This window comes from Oncorhynchus mykiss, chromosome Y (assembly GCF_013265735.2).
Source record: "Oncorhynchus mykiss isolate Arlee chromosome Y, USDA_OmykA_1.1, whole genome shotgun sequence".
Taxonomy (NCBI): domain Eukaryota; kingdom Metazoa; phylum Chordata; class Actinopteri; order Salmoniformes; family Salmonidae; genus Oncorhynchus; species Oncorhynchus mykiss.
Genome location: NC_048593.1, coordinates 23553395 through 23579355, shown reverse-complemented (window position 1 = coordinate 23579355; position 25961 = coordinate 23553395). Strand labels below are relative to the sequence as shown.

General features: G+C 43.1%; 1 protein-coding gene across 1 annotated transcript; it reads right to left on the bottom strand.

Annotated features, from left to right (window-relative positions):
• Positions 1–10253: 10253 nt before the first annotated feature.
• On the bottom strand, positions 10254–24424 carry LOC110509828 (inactive phospholipid phosphatase 7). The gene is made up of 2 exons (XM_021590958.2): positions 23258–24424; positions 10254–11731 (listed from the first exon to the last, which is right to left on the bottom strand). The coding sequence occupies exons 1-2, from the start codon at positions 23733–23735 to the stop codon at positions 11343–11345; spliced, it is 867 nt and encodes a 288-aa protein (XP_021446633.1). The 5' UTR covers positions 23736–24424; the 3' UTR covers positions 10254–11342.
• Positions 24425–25961: the final 1537 nt, after the last annotated feature.

Sequence of the window (25961 nt, the reverse complement as noted above, 5' to 3'; positions counted from 1 at the left end):
TTTGCAAGCCCTGCCATATCCGACGAGCATCAGAGCCGGTGTAGTAGAATTCGATCTTAGGCCTGTATTGACGTTTTTATTACAGTTTATCGGAGGTCATAGCGAGATTTCTTTGTCCAGATTAGTGTCCCGCTCCTTGGAAGCGGCAGCTCTAGCCTTTAGCTCATTGAGAATATTGCCTGTAATCCATGGTTTCTGGTTGGGATATTCACTTACGGTCACTTTGGGATGGTCTTCGATACACTTATTAAGTGGCATTGGCTCACAAGCAAACAGGCAAGGGGATAAAAACAATATTGCGAGAACCTATTTATTGAATTCTAAATATCAGACATTTGAAAGCTCTAGTTTTGACCTTCATAATACCTCTGATGACAGTAACTTTACAAGCACTAATTATGGTAAATTTAGCCTGAGAATAGTTAAGAATAGTTAATAATATCTAGTTATGGTAAGGGGTGAAATAAGTATAGCCAGTTATAATTGTAACGGTTTAGCAGATTATAAAAAAAGAGCAGCCTTTACATGGCTAAAAGAAAAAGAATATAACATACAACATATAACTGTTTACACGAAACGCACTATACATCCTTAGATGAAGATTGCTTGGAAAAAGGAATGGGGTGGTGAAATCATTTTCTGTCATGGACAAAGGAACTCAAAGGGTGTGATGATATTAATTAGCAAAAATGTCGATCTGAAGGTGCAAATAGTCAGGAATGATTCGTAAGGAAGGTGGATCCTTTTGAATATGAAATTGGATGAAAAAGAGATTTGGCTCATTAATCTATATGGTCCAAATCAGGATGTTCCACACTTCTTCGAAAACATTTATATCAATTTATTAACTTACAGGCAACAAATGATCTAATCATTATGGTAGGAGACTATAACACAGCGTTAAGTACCTCAATGGACCATTAAGGTAATCACTCTACAAACTATCATCACTGTGCCCTTAAGGAAATCACTAATATTATCGATACATTAGAAATAGTGGATATTTGGAGACTAAAAAACCCCGACCTAGTGAGACATACATGGAGGAGACTTAATCAAGCTAGTCGTCTTGACTACTTTCTTGTCTCTTTCTCTCTTGCATCAAAGGTCAAACAGGTTTTAATAGGAGACAGAATGAGATCGGATCATCATCTAATTGGCATTCACATAACTCATAGATTTTCCACGTGGACGGAGATATTGGAAATTTAATCAAAGTTTACTGGAGGACAACTTATTTTTTACTAAGACAAAATCATTTATAACTGAATTTTTCAAGTATAATATTGGTTCAGCAAATCCCCTTATTGTTTGGGATACCTTTAAATGTACCTTCAGGGGTCATTCAATTCAATATTCATAAATCATAAAAAAGCAGTTTCTGGCTAAAGAAATAAGACTAACAAGGGAAATCCATGAACTAATAGTACAGGTAGATAGCAATAAAAACGATACTACAGAGATACAAAATAAGTTAGAGATTCAAATTGTACGTTAAACATCACAGCATAGTTGAAAGATATGTGTTGTGTCGAAACACAAAGTGGGTGGCCAGCAGAGATAGATGGGATGGGCTGAAGGGAAGCTGAGGGTTGGTATGTGGAATTGGAGACAAGTGGGAGTGGAGTTGCTGTGTGAGAGAGAGAATGATGGTCAAAAGATAAAGGGAAAAAAAGTCTAAATAAAACATGATAAAAGTACATTACTAAGTGGCAGTGTTTTTACAATTAATGCCGGTTTGCCTGAGGCTGATGCCGTGCAGGTGTTTGTACACACGCATATACACCCACTCTCATTCAAATAAACACATACAGGAACACACACATACATGTAATAGTGCCAGACATGCACACAAACAAACATATAAAGTAGGCATTGCTGTTATGATTTCAGTAGTCCTTGATGTCCTTTGTTTTAAATATTTTGTGAGAAAAAAAATGTAATTGTTGTTTGCTGTTTTCTTCTGTCTTCTGCTTTTTTTTCTCTTTAGTTCATTCTCTTGGTTGTTGGTGCATTGGGGGGTTCTTGGGGGTGGGGAATGGAATTGATGGTATTTTTTAAAAAGTATTTATTCCCGGGGGGGGGGGGGGGGGGGGGGGGGGGGGGGGGGGGGGGGGGGGGGGGGGGGGGGGGGACGACGACTGTGGGAAGGGTCTCGAATGGTTGAGGGACAGCTATTGGGGAACTGTGGGGGGATCTTGGAGGGTTGGGCTTCACAAGATTGTGATCATGAAAAAGGAAACTATGACATATATTTTATATCACTATCATGCACACGCACCCTCACACATAAGGATGGCTCTGTTGCGGAAAGACTGATACATGTTTGATAGTGTCTTGATGCTGTATTGTTTGTCCTTCATGTTCTAATATTTTAATGTTACCCCTTCCTTGTGTTTTTTGTAATAAATAAATAAACAAACCCAGTGACTGATGTGGTAACTTCCTGTCTTATCCGCTTTAAGCTATGGTGATCATCTGCCTCTAGAAAATGATTACAGTGCAGAATTATAGACCACTATTTCTTTAATAGATGTGTTCATTACATAGTTTTTATCATGTGAGTCATGAGTCAAGAGATGACTGGAAACATTACATATAGCCTGCAGTCTGGGGATGGCACATGTTGAATGAAAGTGTCCTACCAAATGAGGATTGGAACAGTCCCCCATCTGAACTGTCCAAATTGGTCATCATCGGGGTTACCTTCCAGGGGTTGGTGGCTATCAATGATCCCGGTCAACACGTCCACCAGCTCATCTGTCTCTGGTCTTACTGGGGTCCTGCACCAGTCTTGAAAGGCTCCCTACGAGCAACAGCGTTTGTCTTCTTTAAGTTGATTTTTGTTTTTCCACAGGACCTTAGAAAGACTAGACAATATAGAAATTATATCCGAGATTATGCATGATATCGTTTGTGTTACAGTTTTGTCACACAAATACATTTAGGCCCCACTGTGTTGTGCTAGACAAGAAAAGTGCCATTTCAAAGTGACCTGTTGTTTACTTTGAATTAATTACAAATGGTAGTCCGGGCATTCTTTTTTTGTTTTCTGTTGATGAGTCATGCTGTTCTAGATAATTGGTTGGTTTGACACAATTTGCATCAAGAGGGTTTTTTCAAAGTCACTGAAATTCTTTGAACGTTTTCTTTTACCTCCGTTCATTGTTTGGTTTAGGTGACTTGTTCCAATTCCATAAAATGCTTATGTATTAGTGTCCCATCCCTGTTTTTTTAAGCATCCTCTGGTCAGCACCAAGTACTTAACTGGTTAGTCCTTACTTAATTTAAGTAGAATTGGCCTCTTAAATTAAACTCTGTCTGGGAAACCCCTGGGTGACGTATCTGTCACACAGGCAGGCAAATGCAAGCTATGCAGTGCAATGCTGTTTGCATTCCATCATGGATGCATGTATGAATAATATTGAATGTAAATAGGTGTAATAATATGTGACCTTTGGACAAGACAAAAGCAGAGGATGGAGGAATTATGATACGTACAGTGCCTTCAGAAAATATTCATACCCCCCTACAGTTAATTAAAAATCAATTCAATAGATTTTTTTCTCACCCACAATATCCCATAATGACAAAGTTAAATTTTAGCAAATTGATTGAAAATTGAATACAGAAATATCTCATTACATAAGTCAACACATGTTAGAATCACATTTGGCAGCTATTACAACTGTGAGTCTTTCTAGGTAAGTCTCTAAGAGCTTTGCACATCTAGATTATAAAATTTTTGCACATTATTCTTAAACAAATTATTCAAGCTCTAGCTGGTTGTTGATCATTGCGAGACAGCCATTTTCAAGTCTTGCCTTAGATTTTTAGGATTTAAGTCCTAACTGTAACTCGGCTACTCAGGAACATTCAATGTCTTCTTGGTATGCAACTCCAGTGTATATTTGGCCTTGTGTTTTAGGTTATTGTCCTAATGAAATGTGAATTTGTCTCCCAGTGTCTGTTGGAAAGCAGATTGAACCAGGTTTCCCTCTAGGATTTTGCCTATGCTTAACTCTATTGCATTTATTTTTATACTAAAAAACTCCATAGTCCTTGCCGATGCCAAGCATACCCATAATATGATGCAGCCATCACCATGCTTGAAAATATGACGAGTGGAATTCAGTAATGTGTTGTGTTGGATTTACCCCAAACATAACACTTTGTATTTAGGGTACAACGTTCATTTCTTTGCAACATTTTTAGCAATTTTACTTTAGTGCCTTATTGCAAACAGGATGCATGTTTTGGAATATATTTTACTCTGTACATGCTTACTTATTTTCACTCTGTCATTCAGGTTAGTATTGTGGAGTAAACACAGTGTTGTTGATACATCCTCAGTCTTTTCCTATCACAGCCATTAAACTCTGTAACTGTTTTCAAGTTACCATTGTCCTCATGGTGAAATCCGTAAGCAATTTCCTTCCTCTCCGGCAACTGAGTTAAGAAGGACCCATGTATCTTTGTAGTGACTGGGTGTATTGATACACCATCCAAAGTGTAATGAATAACTTCACCATGCCCAAAGGGATATTCAATGTTTGCTTTTTATTTTTGACCCATCTACCAATAGTTGCCCTTCTTTGAGAGGTATTAGAAAACCTCCTTGGCCTTTGTGGTCGAATCGGTGTTTACAATTCACTTCTTGACTGAGGGACCTTACATATCATTGTCTGTGTGGCTTAGAGAGATGAACACTATTATTGCACACAAAGTGAGTCCATGCAATTTATTATGTGTCTTGTTAAGCACATTTGTACTTATTTAGTGTGCCATAACAAAGGGGTTGAATACTTACTGACTCATGACATTTCAGCTTTTAATTTTGTACAAAAAATAAATTAAAATGGAAAACATGATTCCACTTTGACATTATGGGGTATTGTGTGTATGCCAGTGAAATCAGAATGTTATCAATTTTATGCAGGCTGTAACACAACAAAATGTGGAAAAAGTCAAGCGGTGTGAATACTTTCTTAAGGCACCGTAAATGCCATTTTCCCATCTGCTGAGACAGATTATCCCTCCTTTGTTCCCGTCCTTCTTCCCCGTAAAAGGGGAGACACATGCAACTTTGTGTGTGTGTGTGGTCAGCTGTGATACATGTATCTCAATGGGTTTGCCCTGAATAAATAAGGAAGCTGTTGTTTCAGCTTCATTACTGATGAGTAACTGCGGACAGTGAGGCATATTGATGGAGTGGAGTCATGTAAATCAATGGTTTTCAGGTGGTGGCTACCAATCAATTTTGTGGTCAATGAGTCCAAATACAGCCATTACTTGGGTTTAGCACATGGACATGTTCTTAAAAGCATCCACCACAATCAAAAAATGAATGTCACACGCACGCACGCACGCACGCTCACACACACACACACTCACACACACACACACACACACACACACACACACACACACACACACACACACAACAATATACCATAAGTCATGGCAAATTGTATATTATTGGGCATGCATAAACAACGCAGGAAAGACATACCACTTTTTCAGAAGTCCACATCTTACAGTGCCTTGCGAAAGTATTCGGCCCCCTTGAACTTTGCGACCTTTTGCCACATTTCAGGCTTCAAACATAAAGATATAAAACTGTATTTTTTTGTGAAGAATCAACAACAAGTGGGACACAATCATGAAGTGGAACGACATTTATTGGATATTTCAAACTTTTTTAACAAATCAAAAACTGAAAAATTGGGCGTGCAAAATTATTCAGACCCTTTACTTTCAGTGCAGCAAACTCTCTCCAGAAGTTCAGTGAGGATCTCTGAATGATCCAATGTTGACCTAAATGACTAATGATGATAAATACAATCCACCTGTGTGTAATCAAGTCTCCGTATAAATGCACCTGCACTGTGATAGTCTCAGAGGTCCGTTAAAAGCGCAGAGAGCATCATGAAGAACAAGGAACACACCAGGCAGGTCCGAGATACTGTTGTGAAGAAGTTTAAAGCCGGATTTGGATACAAAAAGATTTCCCAAGCTTTAAACATCCCAAGGAGCACTGTGCAAGCGATAATATTGAAATGGAAGGAGTATCAGACCACTGCAAATCTACCAAGACCTGGCCGTCTGTCACGTTCTGACCTCTATTTCCTTTGTGTTGTATTTATTTAGTATGGTCAGGGCGTGAGTTGGGTGGGCAGTCTATGTTTGTTTTTCTATGTTGTGGGGCAGTTCTATGTTTTCGGCCTAGTATGGTTCTCAATCAGAGGCAGGTGTCATTAGTTGTCTCTGATTGAGAACCATACTTAGGTAGCCTGGGTTTCACTGTGTGTTTGTGGGTGATTGTTCCTGTCTTTGTGTAGTGTTCACCAGATAGGCTGTATTAGGTTTTGAGTTCTCACGTTTCTTGTTTTTTCGTTAGTTTGTTCATGTATAGTGTCGTGAATAAAATACAATGAACAACCACCACGCTGCTTTTTGGTCCGCTTCTCCTCCTACAGACGAACGTCGTTACAGAATCACCCACCACAACAGGACCAAGCGGTGTGGTAATGGGCAACGGAAAAAGCAGCAGCAGGAGCAGCGCGAGGAGGTATGGACATGGGAGGACGAATTAGACGGAAGAGGACCCTGGGCTCAGCCAGGAGAATATCGCCGTCCCAAAGAAGAACTGGAGGCGGCGAAAGCGGAGAGGCGCTGGTATGAGGAGGCAGCGCGGCGTCGTGGATGGAAGCCCGGGAGTCAGCCCCAAAAATTTCTTGGGGGGGGGCTAACAGGGAGTATGGCTACGCCAGGTAGGAGACCTGAGCCAACTTCCTGTGGTTACCGGGGGGCTAGAGAGACCGGGCAGGCACCGTGTTATGCTGTGGTGCGCACGGTGTCCCCAGTGCGGGTGCACAGCCCGGTGCGGTACATTCCAGCTCCGCGTATCGGCCGGGCTAGAGTGGGCATCGAGCCAAGTGCCATGAAGCCGGCTCTACGCATCTGGTCTCCAGTGCGTCTCCTTGGGCCGGCTTACATGGCACCAGCCTTGCGCACGGTGTCCCCGGTTCGCCTGCATAGCCCAGTGCGGGCTATTCCACCTCGCCGCACTGGCAGGGCGACCGGGACCATTCAACCGGGTAAGGTTGGGCAGGCTCGGTGCTCAAGAGCTCCAGTGCGCCTGCACGGCCCGGTCTATCCGTCACCACCTCCACACCCCAGCCCTCCGGTGGCAGCTCCCCGTACCAGGCTGTCTCTCCGGCCCATCCGTCCAGAGCCTTCCTCCTCTCCAGCGCTGCCGGAGTATCCCGCCTGTCCGGCGCCTCTGCCGGAGCCTCCCGCCTGTCCGGCGCCGCTGCCGGAGCCTCCCGCCTGTCCGGCGCCTCTGCCGGAGCCTCCCGCCTGTCCGGCGCCTCTGCCGGAGCCTCCCGCCTGTCCGGCGCCTCTGCCGGAGCCTCCCGCCTGTCCGGCGCCTCTGCCGGAGCCTCCCGCCTGTCCGGCGCTTCTGCCGGAGCCTCCCGCCTGTCCGGCGCCTCTGCCGGAGCCTCCCGCCTGTCCGGCGCCTCTGCCGGAGCCTCCCGCCTGTCCGGCGCCTCTGCCGGAGCCTCCCGCCTGTCCGGCGCCTCTGCCGGAGCCTCCCGCCTGTCCGGCGCCATCGGAGCTTCCCGTCTGCCCAGTGCCGCCCGTCTGCCCAGCGCCGCCAGCGCCGCCCGTCTGCCCAGCGCCGCCAGCGCCGCCCGTCTGCCCAGCGCCGCCAGTGCCGCCCGTCTGCCCAGCGCCGCCAGTGCCGCCCGTCTGCCCAGCGCCGCCAGTGCCGCCCGTCTGCCCAGCGCCGCCAGTGCCGCCCGTCTGCCCAGCGCCGCCAGTGCCGCCCGTCTGCCCAGCGCCGCCAATGCCGCCCGTCAGCCAGGAGCCGCCAGTGCCGCCCGTCAGCCAGGGGCCGCCAGTGCCGCCCGTCAGCCAGGGGCCGCCAGTGCCGCCAGTCAGCCAGGGGCCGCCAGTGCCGCCAGTCAGCCAGGGGCCGCCAGTGCCGCCAGTCAACCAGGGGCCGCCAGTGCCGCCAGTCAGCCCAGCGCCAGCGCCGCCAGTCAACCAGGGGCCGCCAGTGCCGCCAGTCAGCCAGGGGCCGCCAGTCAGCCAGGGGCCGCCAGTGCCGCCAGTCAGCCAGGGGCCGCTAGAGCCCCTCCGCCCGGAGCAGCTGCCCCTCTGTCCCGAGCAGCTGTCCCTCTGTCCCGAGCAGCTGTCCATCTGTCCCGAGCAGCTGTCCCTCTGTCCCGAGCAGCTGTCCCTCTGTCCCGAGCAGCTGTCCCTCTGTCCCGAGAAGCTGCCCCTCTGTCCCAAGCAGCCCCTCTGTCCAGTGGGGTCATTGAGAGGGGTGGGCATGGTGAGTAAGCCACGGAGGCGGACAATAAGGCGGACTAAGACAATGGCGAAGTGGGGTCCGCGTCCCGCGCCAGAGCCGCCACCGCGGACAGACGCCCACCCAGACCCTCCCCTATAGGTCAAGGTTTTGCGGCCGGAGTCCGCACCTTTGGGGGGGGGTACTGTCACGTTCTGACCTCTATTTCCTTTGTGTTGTATTTATTTAGTATGGTCAGGGCGTGAGTTGGGTGGGCAGTCTATGTTTGTTTTTCTATGTTGTGGGGCAGTTCTATGTTTTCGGCCTAGTATGGTTCTCAATCAGAGGCAGGTGTCATTAGTTGTCTCTGATTGAGAACCATACTTAGGTAGCCTGGGTTTCACTGTGTGTTTGTGGGTGATTGTTCCTGTCTTTGTGTAGTATTCACCAGATAGGCTGTATTAGGTTTTGAGTTCTCACGTTTCTTGTTTTTTCGTTAGTTTGTTCATGTATAGTGTCGTGAATAAAATACAATGAACAACCACCACGCTGCGCTTTGGTCCGCCTCTACTTCACAAGAAGAGAATCGTTACACCGTCCCTCTAAATTTTCAGCTCATACAAGGAGAAGACTGATCAGAGATGCAGCCAAGAGGCCCATGATCACTCTGGATGAACTGCAGAGATCTACAGCTGAGGTGGGAGACTCTGTCCATAGGACAACAATCAGTCGTATATTGCACAAATCTGGCCTTTATGGAAGAGTGGCAAGAAGAAAGCCATTTCTTAAAGATATTCATAAAAAGTGTTGTTTAAAGTTTGCCACAAGCCACCTGGGAGACACACCAAACATGTGGAAGGTGCTCTGGTCAGATGAAACCAAAATTGAACTTTTTGGCAACAATGCAAAACGTTATGTTTGGCGTAAAAGCAACACAGCTGAACACACCATCCCCACTGTCAAACATGGTGGTGGCAGCATCATGGTTTGGGCCTGCTTTTCTTCAGCCGGGACAGGGAAGATGGTTAAAATTGATGGGAAGATGGATGGAGCCAAATACAGGACCATTCTGGAAGAAAACCTGATGGAGTCTGCAAAAGACCTGAGACTGGGACGGAGATTTGTCTTCCAACAAGACAATGATCCAAAACATAAAGCAAAATCTACAATGGAATGGTTCAAAAATAAACATATCCAGGTGTTAGAATGGCCAAGTCAAAGTCCAGACCTGAGAATCTGTGGAAAGAACTGAAAACTGCTGTTCACAAATGCTCTCCATCCAACCTCACTGAGCTCGAGCTGTTTTGCAAGGAGGAATGGGAAAAAAATGCAGTCTCTCGATGTGCAAAACTGATAGAGACATACCCCAAGCGACTTACAGCTGTAATCGCAGCAAAAGGTGGCGCTACAAAGTATTAACTTAAGGGGGCTGAATGATTTTGCACGCCCAATTTTTCAGTTTTTGATTTGTTAAAAAAGTTTGAAATATCCAATAAATGTCGTTCCACTTCATGATTGTGTCCCACTTGTTGTTGATTCTTCACAAAAAAATACAGTTTTATATCTTTATGTTTGAAGCCTGAAATGTGGCAAAAGGTCGCAAAGTTCAAGGGGGCCGAATACTTTCGCAAGGCACTGTATAAAGACTATCCAGCCATCTTCTTAATTTAGCAAATTAGACTGGATAAATTCAAACACTGCATGAAAAGATGACTTTCTTGTCATCCTTGTACAAAACAAAACATGCTGACTTGCACTAATGCAATATTACACACACACACACACACACACACACACACACACACACACACACACACACACACACACACACACACACACACACACAATCCGAAAGCAAAAAGGCTACAGCTTAAATAGTTTGGTTGCCAAGTCCATAATATAACAAAAAAGACAAAAAAAAAGACATAGCAGAAGACCGAAGGCATACAGTAGGTAAAAAGCCTTTGATATTGGGTATAATTCATTTTTTGTACATGCCAGTGAACATTCCGGACCAGCAAAGGTTTACTCAGTGACTTTTACCCTCCAAAAGACATTACGTTTGACTCACAAAGGTACACACATAAGAAATCTTGCATGGAGGCATACAAACACACACAGACATATTGTCATGCCCTGACCTTAGAGATCTTTTAATTCTCTATTTGGTTAGGTCAGGGTGTGACTAGGGTGGGCAATCTATGTTGTCTATTTCTTTGTTGGCCGGGTATGGTTCCCAATCAGAGGCAGCTGTCTATCGTTGTCTCTGATTGGGGATCATACTTAGGCAGCCTTTTTTCCACCTTAGTTTGTGGGATCTTGTTTTTGTACTGTTGCTTTCCAGCCCTACAGAATTGTGCGTTTCGGTTTGTATTTGTTGTTTTTTTCAGTGTCATCAATAAAAGAAAGATGTACGCCTACCACACTACACCTTGGTCTACTCCTTCCAACGACGAGCGTAACACATATGCACACACACAATCACCCATATACACACACACATATGTCACAGTATCAATGGTAACCCCAAGCCTGATGCACTGTAGTTGACTTCACCACAGACGTTTTTCAGTTACTCAGTGAGGCATGAAATCAGCACCATAAACTAACTGTGTCTATCTGCTTGGTTAATGCTTAGATTGCAGCAGAGAAGGCAAACAATGTGGAATATACAACATACAGATCTATGATGAAACAGCTTGCCTTAAACTAATCAAAACTATCTTTTGAAACGTATTTGGATAGGATAAATATTTAAGATTGTAGCAAAATCCCTGATTTTCAAGACAACAATCATGTTTTTGTTTAACACATACAGCACAATTCAAAGACAGCAAAAATCTATTCACATTTGGAGTCCAGTCCACCTGTTTCTCAAAAATGTGTAGTTTAAACAAATGATCGTTTCCAGCAGAAAAATACAAACAACATAATTGAAAGGAAATCAAGATAAAGCCTATACGTAGGTCTAATGCAGCCTTTGACAGTAGGCCTTGATCAGGGAAAACTCAGATCACATCAGGAAGAACTCCTGGCCCTGTGTTCAGTAGAAGGAGCTCCAGCTGAGGGTCCCTATAGAGATGAGGGTTTGACAGGTGCTGGACGACAGCCACACTGTCTCCACCAGGCTGAAGTGCAGAAGGCCCAGGGCGAAGCCGCACGCCATGTCGGTCAGGTGGTGTCTACCCAACAGCACCCGGGACATACCCACCAGGAAGGCCCAGAGCACCAGCAGGATGCGAAGAGGGACGGCCAGGACCAGGTGGGAAAGCAAGAACTTGGACACCATGGCGGCACGGCTGGCGTGGGCCGCTGGGAAGGAGTACACATCCATGACACTGTAGTCCAGGAATCCCGGACTTATCTCCCAGGGTCCTTTGCGTTTGATCAGCTTCTGGACTCCGGCCACTGTCATGACGTCAAGCAGGAGGGCTGAGGAGAGAAGATGTTGCATGAAACAGCCAAACTAAATCAATTAAGGTCAATAAACCACAACACACAATATCTCCAGTCAAAAACCCATGGAGACCAATTAGCTTATAGTTCATGTAATTTGCTCTATATCTGTTATAGGGCAAAGCATCAGTAATGAAGCAATGAGGCAGGCCAGGCGGTACCCCAGCAATGACACAGTGGCTGGTAGCCCTTTCCTGCAGTCAAATGACCTTGTGACCTCATGGTGGAATGTTATTCATATTTTTCATAATTTCATAATTAATAAACATTATTTAATTGTTTTAATCTGCAGAAAATCTGGTGTTTCTATGTCAAACAGTTTTGTTATATTTCAGTCTTCTGTGATGTACACTACCGGTCAAAAGTACTCATTCAAGAGTTTTTCTTTATTTTTACTATTTTCTAGTGAAGACATCAAAACTATGAAATAACATATATGGAATAATGTAGTAACCAAAAAAGTGTTAAATAAATATATATTTTATATTTGAGATTCTTCAAATAGCCACCCTTTGCCTTGATGACGGCTTTGCACACTCTTGGCATTCTCTACCAGCTTCATTGGGTAGTCAATTGGAATGCATTTCAATTAACAGGTGTGGCTTCTTAAAAGTTATTTGTGGAATTAATTTTTTGAGCCAATCGGTTTGAGCCAATCGGCTGTGTTGTGACAAGTTAGGGGCGTATACAGAAGATCATATAGACTTGGTCTTTTACCAAATATGGCTAAGGCAAGAACCGCTCAAATAAGCAAAAAGAAACGACAGTACATCATTACTTTAAGACATGAAGATCAGTCAATATGGAACATTTCAAGAACTTTGAAAGTTTGTTCAAGTGCGGTCGCAAAAACCATCAAGCGTTTTGTGAAACTGGCTCTCATGAGGACAGCCTCAGGAAAGGAAGCCCCAGAGTTACTTCTGCTGCAGAGGATAAGTTCATTAGAGTTACCAGCCTCAGAAATAGCAGCCCAAATAAATGCTTCACAAAGTTCAAGTAACAGACACATCTCAACATCAACTGTTCAGAAGAGAATGCGTGACTCAGGCCTTCATGGTAGAATTGCTGCAAAGAAACCACTACTAAAGGACACCAATAATAAAAAGATAATTGCTTGGGCCAAGAAACACGAGCAATGGACATTAGACTGGTGGAAATTTGTTCTTTGGTCTGGAGTCCAAATTTGAGTTTTTTTGGTTCCAACCGCCGTGTCTTTGTGAGAAGCGGTGTGGGTGAACGAATGATCTCCGCATATGTATTTCTCACCGTAAAGCGCAGAGGAGGAGGTGTTATAGTGTGGGGGTGCTTTGCTGGTGACACTGTCTGTGATTTATTTAGAATTCAAGGCACACTTAACCAGCATGGCTACCACAGCATTCTGCAGTAATACGCCACCCCATCTGTTTTGTGCTTAGTGGGACTATCATTTGTTTTTCAACAGGACAATGACCAAACACACCTCCAGGCTGTGTAAGGGCTATTTGACCAAGAAGGAGAGAGATGGAGTGCTGCATCAGATGACCTGGCCTCCACAATCCTCCGACCTCAACCAAATTGAGATGGTTTGGGATGAGTTGGACCGTAGAGTGAAGGAAAAGTAGCCAACAAGTGCTCAGCATATGTGGGAACTCCTTCAAGACTGTTGGAAAAGCACTCCAAGTGAAGCTGGTTGAGAGAATGCCAAGAGTGTGCAAAGCTGTCATCAAGGCAAAGGGTGGATATTTGAAAAATCTCAAATATAAAATATTTTTTTGATTTGTTTGTCCATATGTGCTATTTAATAGTTTTGATGTCTTCACTATTATTCTACAATGTAGAAAATGTTCTAAATAAAGAAAAGTCCTTGAATGAATAGTTTTTCTAAAAGGTTTGACCGGTAGTGTATATAAACTCAAAATTGAATACATTCCAACTCTACAGTGCCTTGCGAAAGTATTCGGCCCCCTTGAACTTTGCGACCTTTTGCCACATTTCAGGCTTCAAACATAAAGATATAAAACTGTATTTTTTTGTGAAGAATCAACAACAAGTGGGACACAATCATGAAGTGGAACGACATTTATTGGATATTTCAAACTTTTTTAACAAATCAAAAACTGAAAAATTGGGCGTGCAAAATTATTCAGCCCCCTTAAGTAAATACTTTGTAGCGCCACCTTTTGCTGCGATTACAGCTGTAAGTCGCTTGGGGTATGTCTCTATCAGTTTTGCACATCGAGAGACTGACATTTTTTCCCATTCCTCCTTGCAAAACAGCTCGAGCTCAGTGAGGTTGGACGGAGAGCATTTTTGAACAGCAGTTTTCAGTTCTTTCCACAGATTCTCGATTGGATTCAGGTCTGGACTTTGACTTGGCCATTCTAACACCTGGATATGTTTATTTTTGAACCATTCCATTGTAGATTTTGCTTTATGTTTTGGATCATTGTCTTGTTGGAAGACAAATCTCCATCCCAGTCTCAGGTCTTTTGCAGACTCCATCAGGTTTTCTTCCAGAATGGTCCTGTATTTGGCTCCATCCATCTTCCCATCAATTTTAACCATCTTCCCTGTCCCTGCTGAAGGAAAGCAGGCCCAAACCATGATGCTGCCACCACCATGTTTGACAGTGGGGATGGTGTGTTCAGCTGTGTTGCTTTTACGCCAAACATAACGTTTTGCATTGTTGCCAAAAAGTTCAATTTTGGTTTCATCTGACCAGAGCACCTTCTTCCACATGTTTGGTGTGTCTCCCAGGTGGCTTGTGGCAAACTTTAAACAACACTTTTTATGGATATCTTTAAGAAATGGCTTTCTTCTTGCCACTCTTCCATAAAGGCCAGATTTGTGCAATATACGACTGATTGTTGTCCTATGGACAGAGTCTCCCACCTCAGCTGTAGATCTCTGCAGTTCATCCAAAGTGATCATGGGCCTCTTGGCTGCATCTCTGATCAGTCTTCTCCTTGTATGAGCTGAAAGTTTAGAGGGACGGCCAGGTCTTGGTAGATTTGCAGTGGTCTGATACTCCTTCCATTTCAATATTATCGCTTGCACAGTGCTCCTTGGGATGTTTAAAGCTTGGGAAATCTTTTTGTATCCAAATCCGGCTTTAAACTTCTTCACAACAGTATCTCGGACCTGCCTGGTGTGTTTCTTGTTCTTCATGATGCTCTCTGCGCTTTTAACGGACCTCTGAGACTATCACAGTGCAGGTGCATTTATACGGAGACTTGATTACACACAGGTGGATTGTATTTATCATCATTAGTCATTTAGGTCAACATTTGATCATTCAGAGATCCTCACTGAACTTCTGGAGAGAGTTTGCTGCACTGAAAGTAAAGGGGCTGAATAATTTTGCACGCCCAATTTTTCAGTTATTGATTTGTTAAAAAAGTTTGAAATATCCAATAAATGTCGTTCCACTTCATGATTGTGTCCCACTTGTTGTTGATTCTTCTCAAAAAAATACAATTTTATATCTTTATGTTTGAAGCCTGAAATGTGGCAAAAGGTCGCAAAGTTCAAGGGGGCCGAATACTTTCGCATGGCACTGTATATCCGACATGTACAGGTGTCTTCTTTTTTGAAAGGCCATAACCATGTGTGTGAAGTGTGTTTCAAAGTAGATTTGTTTCAGACTACCAAGAAACACTCTGTGTGACCCTGATTTAGCCCACTTTAGTAAAAGGTTAAGAAGAGCCAAGAGTTTGTGGAACAGGTGCGCATCGCTACATACCCTCTCTCTTCCCTGTGTGTGATCAAAATGTATAAGCCTCTGTGCTATGGCATCCCAATCGGCCACATTATCAGGCTAGCAGCCCAGTTACTCTCTAAATAGGTCTGGAAGCTAGCACAGAACTGAGAGCACCTAGCTTATAGTTCAGCTTTGGCTTACTGTATGTGCACTTGGCTATCTGTGTAGTGATTTGATCTGAGGCGAATGTCGCTGAGAGGTTTTGCAAGTGAAATACTGAGATAGAAACGTTTTCCACCTGAAACCTTTGTAATAAGAATGGAAAAGACTTGAATAATATAGATGTACAGTATAATAGACTTACTTATGATTGGGTGTGATAGATCATTATTCACTATTTGGATATGACTAACCTAGAGAACTTGATCCCGTCCTAAAGTGTCTCCTTTTAGTAGCATCCAAACCTCTATGTGCGGCCCAAAATATCCCCACCTTTCATTTTGATTCCACCCCACCCTGTGGAACCTGTCAGGACTCAGGATTCAGACATTGATGACACCGTCTCCTTCCTGTACACCCACACACACACATAACACCCTAGTTCTATTGTGAAGTAGACTTCTAGCAAATTAGAATTCACAGTGTTCACAGACCATTAAGATTTGGGAGTTGGTGGAATGAAGGAGGTTGGAAGCATGGAATGAGAGAGGGTGAGATGTTGGAAATGAAGGAAGGAAAGATAGGAAGGAGTTAAGGATGGAAGGATGAAAAAGGAAAGTTAGAGGAAATTGAAAGAAGGTAGAGAGAGGAGAGTGGACATCATGGAAGTGAGTATGAGGTACCTTTGGGTCATTCTGGGACAGTGGGGGCACAGTGCTGAGCTGCCAATGAAAGTCAATGGTGCTCTGCCCCCTGATATAGCCCACCTCAGCACTACTGAAGGTGAGGGAGGAGGAGAGCCACGGATTTCACCAGCCTAGAGTCAATGTTATCTATGATGCACTTCCAAGCTAAAAATATGTACACTACTGTTCAGAAGTTTGGGGTCACTTAGAAATGCCCTTGTTTTTGAAAGAAAAGCAAGTGTTTTGTCCATTAAAATAACATCAAATTGATCAGAAATACAGTGTAAACATTGTTAATGTTGTAAATGACTATTGTAGCTGGAAATGTCTGATTTTTAATGGAATATCGACATAGGCGCACAGAGACCCATTATCAGCAACCATCACTCCTGTGTTCCAATGGCACGTTGTGTTAGCTAATCCAAGTTTATCATTTTAAAATAAAACCCTTTTGCAATTATGTTAGCACAGCTGAAAACTGTTGTCCTGATTAAAGAAGCAATAAAACTGGCCTTCTTTAGACTAGTTGAGTATCTGAAGCATCAGCATTTGAGTTTGATTACAAGCTCAAAACGGCAAGAAACAAAGAACTTTCATCTCAAACTTGTGAGTCTATTCTTGTTCTGCGAAGTTAAGGCTATTCCATGCGATAAATTGCCAAGAAACTGAAGATCTCGTACAACGCTGTGTACTACTCCCTTCACAGAACAGTGCAAACTGGCTCTAACCAGAATAGAAAGAGGAGTGGGAGACTCCGGTGCACACCTGAGCAAGAGGACAAGTACATTAGAGTGCCTAGTTTGAGAAACCGATGCCTTACAAGTCCTCAACTGGCAGCTTCATTAAATAGTACCCGCAAAACACCAGTCTCAACGTCAAAAGTGAAGAGGCAACTCCGGGATGCTGGCCTTCAAGGCAGAGTTGCAAAGAAAAAGCCATCTCAGACTGGGCAATAAGATGGGAAAAATAACACAGACACTGGACAGAGGAAGATTGGAAAAAAGTGTTATGGACAGACAAATCTAAGTTTGAGGTGTTCGGATCACAAAGAAGAACATTCGTGAGACGAGGAAAAAATAAAGATGCTGGAGGAGTGCTTGACGCCATCTGTCAAGCATGGTGGGGGTAATGTGATGGCCTGGGGGTGCTTTGGTGGTGGTAAAGTGGGAGAGTTGAACAATGTAAAAGGGATCTTGAAGAAGGAAGGCTATCACTCCCTTTTGCAACGCCATGCTGTGGATGGTGCTTAATTGGAGACAATTTCCTCCCACAACAGGACAATGACCCAAAGCACAGTTCCAAACTATGCAAGAACTATTTAGGGAAGAAGCAGTCAGCTGGTATTCCGTCTATAATGGAGTGGCCAGCACAGTCACCGGATCTCAACCTGAAGGCAAAATGAAGCGAGATAGAGATGCTATTGTGAATGATACTGCATTCACAGCTGCCTTAATCAGGATGCTTGTTTAAACATGGTGGTTCCCTATCCTATCAAGGATCACTATTAATAACCTGAACAAGGACCTGAAAATTGCTACAAACACAATAGCCCAAATTTGACCAAATTAAACAGATTATAGACTGAACACAATATAGATTTAGTCCACAGATTTGCAGTGTTTTTCTGAGTAATCACTCTACTGGTATAACACACACAACCCTCTCACACACATCAGCCCAAAGCAACCAGGCATCCACAGCACAGGAGTAACAATAAAATCCCTCAAGATTTCAGGTGTCAAAAGGGACATGGTGAATTCACTGGTATGAACCAGCCCATATTGGAAGCCCACAGAGAGTGAGGAATACCCGTTTAACGTCCCATCCGGAAAAGACAGCACCATACACAGGGCAATGTCCCCAATCACTGCACTGGGGCATTGGGATATTATAATAGACCAGAGAAAAGAGTGCCTCCTAATGGACCTCCAACACCACTTCCAGCAGCATCTGGTCTCCCATCCAGGGATCGACCAGGACCAACACTGCTTAGCTTCAGTGGGTATAGCTGAATGGGAACAATGTGTGTATAGTACTTTTGAAGTCTCTCTCTCTCACACACACACGCACCCCCCCCCCCCCCCCCCCCCCCCCCCCCTAAAAGAAAATATCTGCACAGTGGCCCCAATTTGTTCTGAGAAATGCATAAATTGACACTATCAGTCTGGGATATAGCTTGCTGGTTTCCTTCACAGACATGTGTCAAAATAACCTCATAAAATTAGTTCACCATCTACAGTTGAAGTCAGGAGTTTACATACACCTTAGCCAAATACATTAAACTCATTTTTTCACAATTCCTGACATTTAATCCTAGTAAAAATTCCCCGTCCTGGTCAGTTAGAATCACCACTTTACTTTAAAGAATGTGACATGTCAGAATAATAGTAGAGAGAATGATTTATTTCAGCTTTAATTTCTTCATCACATTCCAGTGGGTCAGAAGTTTACATACACTCAATTAGTATGTGGTAGCATTGCCTTTAAATTGTTTAACTTGGGTCAAATGTTTCGGGTAGCCTTCCACAAGCTTCCCACAAAAAAGTTGGGTGAATTTTGGCCCATTCCTCCTGACAGAGCTGGTGGAACCGAGTCAGGTTTGTAGGCCTCCTTGCTCGCACACGCTTTTTCAGTTCTGTCCACAAATCTTCTATAGGATTGAGGTCAGGGCTTTGTGATGGCCACTCCAATACCTTGCCTTTGTTGTCCTTAAGCCATTTTGCCACAACTTTGTATGAAGACTGTTTGAAGACTGCGTGGTCCCATGGTGTTTATACCTGCGTACTATTGTTTGTACAGATGAGCGTGGTACCTTCAGGCATTTGGAAATTGCTCCCAAGGATGAACCAGACTTGTGGAGGTCTACATTTTTGGATTATTGGATGATTTCTTTTGATTTTTCCATGAGTTTGAAGGTAGGCCTTGAAATACATCTACAGGTACACCTCCAATTGATTCAAATGATGTCAATTAGCCTATCAGAAGCTTCTAAAGCCATGACATCCTTTTCTGGAATTTTCCAAGCTGTTTAAAACTTGTTAGGGATAGCCCCCTTCTTTTTTATTTTCGCCTAAATTACATACTCAAATCTAACTGCCTGTAGCTCAGGCCCTGAAGCAAGGATAAGCATATTCTTGGTATCATTTGAAAGCCAACTTTGACGTTTGTGGAAATGTGAATTGAATGTAGGAGAATATAACACAATAGATCTGGTAGCAGAAAATACAAAGAAAAAAACAACAAGTATTTTTCTTCCACCATCTTTGAAATGCGAGAGAAAGGGCACAGTTCTAGCTATCACTTTCATTGTAATTATGATAGCGTCCACAAGATGACAGCAGTGTTTGTGCAAAGTTCCAGATGGATAACTTGAAGTATGAGTGAACTACAAGACTTTTAGTGTGAAGTCGCCAGGCACATTTGGGCAAATCGTGAAGGAGACATTCGCATTCATATTAAAGTTTTCTGCAAGAATATTGTCAGATCTGTATACTTGGACTTTGATTTAGCTTTACATGTATTAGTAGCCATATTATAAGTTCAACATTTGCAAAACAACCCCTTTTCATAACTTCATAACTCTGAAAATCCGCATAATTTTTGTCCTAAATTGAAAGGCATGCTGTCATACAAGGTTAGTAGCTACATTTTACGACATATACATGGTTTCCGAATACTCCCGTAAAGCCAGATCATTGGCTATCTAGCTAGCTTTGTTTGACCCTGATTGGTCTAGATACAGTCTAGCTAGCTTTGTTTGACCCTGATTGACCCTGATTGGTCAAGATACAGTCGGTCAAGTGATGGCCGCCTGCGTCATCAGCGAGCCATGAAGGAGTCGCTCTCTGACCAAATATGGTGTCCTATAGGATATACTACACCCCTAATGACATAGTGAAGTCTTGTTACCTTCTAGAATCTCTGAGGAATACATACGAATGTGATTTGAGTTGTTGAAACAATGTTTAGGGTGAGAGTTTCACAGATTCCTTTCTTTGCAAATTGAACGAATGGAAATACAAAATCGATCATGCATGCTATATGGACCTTTTTAAGATATGAAAAAGGATTTTATCTAACAAAACGACACTACCTGTTATCTCTGGGACCCTTTAGATGATAAATCAGAGCAAGATTTCAGAATGTAAGTACACATTTCAACTTCAGAGGTGAATTTATCAAACCTATCATGGGGAAAAAGGTGTTTTGTTGTTAGGAGCGCTCCTCAAACAATAGCATGGCATTTTTTCGCAGTAATAGCTACTGTAAATTGGAGAGTGCAGTTAAATTAACAAGAATTTAAGCTTTCTGCCAATATAAGACACTTATACAGTGGGGCAAAAAAGTATTTAGTCAGCCACCAATTGTGCAAGTTCTCCCACTTAAAAAGATGAGAGAGGCCTGTAATTTTCATCAAAATTAGAAAAAAAATCCAGAAAATCACATTGTAGGATTTTTTATGAATTTATTTGCAAATTATGGTGGCAAATAAGTATTTGGTCAATAACAAAAGTTTATCTCAATACTTTGTTATATAACCTTTGTTGGCAATGACAGAGGTCAAATGTTTTCTGTAAGTCTTCACAAGGTTTTCACACACTGTTGCTGGTATTTTGTCCCATTCCTCCATGCAGATCTCCTCTACAGCAGTGATGTTTTGGGGCTGTTGCTGGGCAACACGGACTTTCATCTCCCTCCAAATATTTTCTATGGGGTTGAGATCTGGAGACTGGCTAGGCCACTCCAGGACCTTGAAATGCTTCTTATGAAGCCACTCCGTTGCCCGGGCGGTGTGTTTGGGATCATTGTCATGCTGAAAGACCCAGCCACGTTTCATCTTCAATGCCCTTGCTGATGGAAGGAGGTTTTCACTCAAAATCTCACGATACATGGCCCCATTCATTCTTTCCTTTACACGGATCAGTCATCCTTGTCCCTTTGCAGAAAAACAGCCCCAAAGCATGATGTTTCCACCCCCATGCTTCACAGTAGGTATGGTGTTCTTTGGATGCAACTCAGCATTCTTTGTCCTCCAAACACGACGAGTTGAGTTTTTACCAAAAAGTTATATTTTTGGTTTCATCTGACCATATGACATTCTCCCAATCTTCTTCTGGATCATCCAAATGCTCTCTAGCAAACTTCAGACGGGCTGGACATGTACTGGCTTAAGCAGGGGGACACGTCTGGCACTGCAGGATTTGAGTCCCTGGCGGCGTAGTGTGTTACTGATGGTAGGCTTTTTTACTTTGGTCCCAGCTCTCTGCAGGTCATTCACTAGGTCCCCCCGTGTGGTTCTGGGATTTTTGCTCACCGTTCTTGTGATCATTTTGACCCCACGGGGTGAGATCTTGCGTGGAGCCCCAGATCGAGGGAGATTATCAGTGGTTTTGTATGTCTTCCATTTCCTAATAATTGCTCCCACAGTTGATTTCTTCAAACCAAGCTGCTTACCTATTACAGATTCAGTCTTCCCAGCCTGGTGCAGGTCTACAATTTTGTTTCTGGTGTCCTTTGACAGCTCTTTGGTCTTGGCCATAGTGGAGTTTGGAGTGTGACTGTTTGAGGTTGTGGAGAGGTGTCTTTTATACTGATAACAAGTTCAAACAGGTGCCATTAATACAGGTAATGAATGAGTGGAGGACAGGGGAGCCTCTTAAAGAAGAAGTTACAGGTCTGTGAGAGCCAGACATCTTGTTTGTTTGTAGGTGACCAAATACTTATTTTCCACCATAATTTGCAAATAAATTCATTAAAAATCCTACAATGTGATTTTCTGGATTTTTTTCCTTCTCATTCTGTCTGTCATAGTTGAAGTGTACCTATGATGAAGATTACATGCCTCTCTCATCTTTTTAAGTGAGAGAACTTGCACAATTGGTGGCTGACTAAATACTTTTTTGCCCCACTGTATGTACCGACATTTGTTGTTTCTCTAAAATCTGTGATCTTGACAAAACGCGCTGCATGATTTACAACTGTCCCATTGACGGAACACCAATCCATAATTTTCTGGAATTTTCCAAGCTGTTGAAAGGCACAGTCAACTTAGTGTATGTAAACTTCTGACTAACTGGAATTGTGATACAGGGAGTTATAAGTGAAATAATCTGTCTGTAAACAATTGTTGGAGAAATGACTTGTGACATGCACAAAGTAGATGTCCTAACTGATTTGCCAAATCTATAGTTTGTTAACAAGACATTTGTGGAGTGATTGAAAAACGAGTTATAATGACTCCAACCTAAGTTTACTGTGTGTAAACTTCCGACTTCAACTGTAGGTTGATTCCATTACCGCTAGTTAGAGAAATCTGTAACATTCGCATTACTATATCTAATGTAGGGAAAACACCTATTAAGGAAGTAAGGATAATCAAGTATATTTACTTAAATAAGGTACTTTGGAAAATTATTCTACTGTAGATGTTGTACCAACTGCCATAGTGGGGATAAGAAGTGCTATGCTTGACACTGATGATAATGACTTCACAGTCTTTCGATGTAGGCCCCTGGCTTGGTAAAATGTCTACTTATAGTTCTTTAGTCCAAAGTAAACTTGTGATATGTGGAGCCTAGCAGCTGTTCTCCAGGCCTGCTTCTGTGCTCGGTGAAGGAGAGAGGGACCATGAAGGGATTTCCTAATTACCTGCTTCTGATCCTCTACCATGGGATGCTTTAAATTCTGGTGGACAATGACATATTTTAGTGAGAAGCATTAACAAGTTAACATTTCATGGCATAAATATTAGCCTATTGACATGGGTTATATAGGCCTAATACAGGCCCTGGGATAAGGAAGTAGAGATGTGATCATATCAGTAGACTGCCTAGCCTATACCTATTAAAAATGCATGCATTGATAGACACACTATAGCATAATAACAAAACCATTAAATAAGAGCTGAATCATACATGTACAATTAAATAACTGAATTATTACACTATGTGTTTTGGGTAGAGTGAGGCGTGCATTTACCAAGTAATAGATTGACCAAGACCTCTTGTCCCGCCTGCGTATTACTCCTTGTCAGGCACACGATAGTGCCAATGATCCACGTGATGCCGTGCCCGGTGAACGCAAGTAGGGTGACCATGGAACGAACCGTGCCCCAAGACGACGACGTATAGGCGCAGACCCCCAGACGCTTGGACAGACAAATGTCAATGGCGAGGAGGGAGCTCATCGCTATCCCCATGAAGGAAGGGTTCAGCTGGATACAGTCCTCCTCGGGCAGTTTCGTGGGCTCTTTCCGATCCTTGTTGGCATTGTCAGTAGGTTCCTGCGGGTCGCACGGCAGGTTTGCTTGGTGTTTGGGTTGACCAGGTCGCCTTGAGTTTCCCTGGCTCTCCGAGTTGCCGCTCCAAAGGGGCTGGTTCAGGGACATGAACTCGGGTCTGCTCAGGACGTTGTTCCGATCCCGCGTCCTGGACCTAGAACTCGGAATTGCGGGCATTTTGGGTTGGCCCCACTTCGCCTCCTTGGTGAAAAAGGTTACTGTACTACGTTTCAGAAGGTCAATTTCTCGTTTTAACCACGAAGCCTAAATATCCAGAGCTAAGCCCTGTCGCCCTCTCCTTCCCCCACTGCGTCCCTATCAGATATATTTAGGCCGGTTGGAATGCGCGCTGCCCATGCTGCTGTGTTAAGCCTACAACCAGATCCATGCAGGCACAAAGACGCTTGACTGGCATCTGCCTGGGCCAATCAAACGAATTACAATCTACAGTGAAACATCATCAGCTTTTAACATGTCATAAACTAAAATATACGACCATCAGCAACTAACATGGAATGGCATAATGTTTTGTTTTGATCCTGAACGGTAGAAACTAAATACACTGGTTTTACTTTGTCTGTTATGCTCAACGACAAAGACACATTTTTGTTATCGTCTTACCAGGCCAATGTATAAGAATGGGCTATTGTTCAGATCCCTCTCGTTTGGAACACGATTGGAATTTGGAGAACGCGTCAAGGAATTCTTAGTTAGACAGATAGACTGTAGCCCCGATACTATTAAAGTCAATCAAGGAACAAGCATCCATAGTCAGCTCGGCGAGTCATTCAGTATTTACAAAAGATGAGAGCTCTTTTTTTCGATCGTCAGTCATTTTCCGTGGACATGACGTAGCCTACGCACAATCCCACTTCCACCGCGCTCTTCTACGGACGCGCTCTTCCAGATGGGAGTTCTCCAAGGTGCTTAAATGGACAGCGACAGAGACGCTCTCAGCACGAACCAAAATAGAAGAAAGGAAAATAACAAACATTAAATTATGAAAACGTACTTTATCCTATAGAAAATAAAAGGGGTTTTCTCAGGAGCATTCAAAGTAGGCCTACATTAAAATTATTTATTTTGTTATTGAATATTCACCCATTTATATTTTATAATTGGTCATTCATCCAAATTGATGTGAGCTATAGCCTATGGCCTATAACATCGCTCAAAAATATTCAATTACATTAGGGCTATTAATTTCACTTTGACTGATAGAAGTAGGCCTATTATAGCCTGAATTATATGTCATTTAATAAATATAGCAAAAAAGCCCATCACTACATTTCCCAGAATGCTTGCAATGGCGAGGGGAAGTGTCGTCTGAAAGGTAGGCTACTTAAAAGGAGCTGCAGCTCAAGCTGCTGAAATAGACCAAAGCGGGAGGGTGAACCTGCTGTGGCCGCAATGGGACAAGCGCAGAGAAATGACAGTGTGTTCTGGAATTGGGACTAAATTATACCCAAAGGACAGGAATCGAGGAGGGAGCCTGGTTGGGTTATCGGACATTCCATGATTCGAATTAAAATAGGTTTTTATTAGTTGATCTACAAGAAGATAGGGATCCAAACGGAGAGGGGAAAGTTGACCTGGTTGCCTTTGAATGTTGCGCGGTGTTCATTCTAATAACCGACGATGAAATAACCGTACATTGAAATGGTACCACTATTGGACCTTGCAATTGATCGTAACAATAAAAGAGAAAGGAACCAACTGGGAAGAGAACGGAATTACCACTCAAACCACGTGCGCACGCATATAGGGCAGTCCAATAAACTGTCTTGAGGGGACAAGTCAAAAAGACGGTCTTGCCTTGCATTGTTCAAAAGTGTGGTGAACCTCTATTTCTTTTAAATATAATATATTGGGTTTATGCTACAACAGGCGTTTTGCAATGATACTACGTCCAATTGTTTAATTTTAAGCTAACCGTTTCACTTGCCCTATTGCCTTTTGCATACCATGTCTAAAATGTTCGTCGACTTCGGGTACGGACAGCAATATTTATTCTTATCTCTCATATAATCCCTGTGCATAGAGTTATTATAGGATTGCACGCGGGCTGTGTATGTTGTAAGTAAAGACCTTCAGCAACTTATTCTAGATGGGTTATTTATTATGTACATGCTCCTCATGAGGTGTGCACCTCATTTAGTCGTAACGTATTTTTGATGTGACATTGTTATAATTGTCGTAACACTGGGGTCAGTGAAAGGGGGCTTATTACTGTGGCATTAAGTGTTAATCGTTTATTGTTACATAATTAAGACGTTGCTCAATGCAAGCCGTTGCTGGCTGCGGACCTCTTATCCACACAAAAACATTTTTTTGGAATAAAAACCTTTCACCAGTGACCGAACTGGTGGCTTATGGAAAACAGAATGCGTATCCGAGGGAAAG

Bases quoted from the DNA above. Each gene is read 5' to 3' on its own strand.
- LOC110509828 (XM_021590958.2), bottom strand. From the start codon at position 23,735: ATGCCCGCAATTCCGAGTTCTAGGTCCAGGACGCGGGATCGGAACAAC. The intron at 11,732-23,257 runs GTAAATGCACGC...TTCTCTCCTCAG, and splicing joins CTTGGTCAATCTATTACTTG to CCCTCCTGCTTGACGTCATG.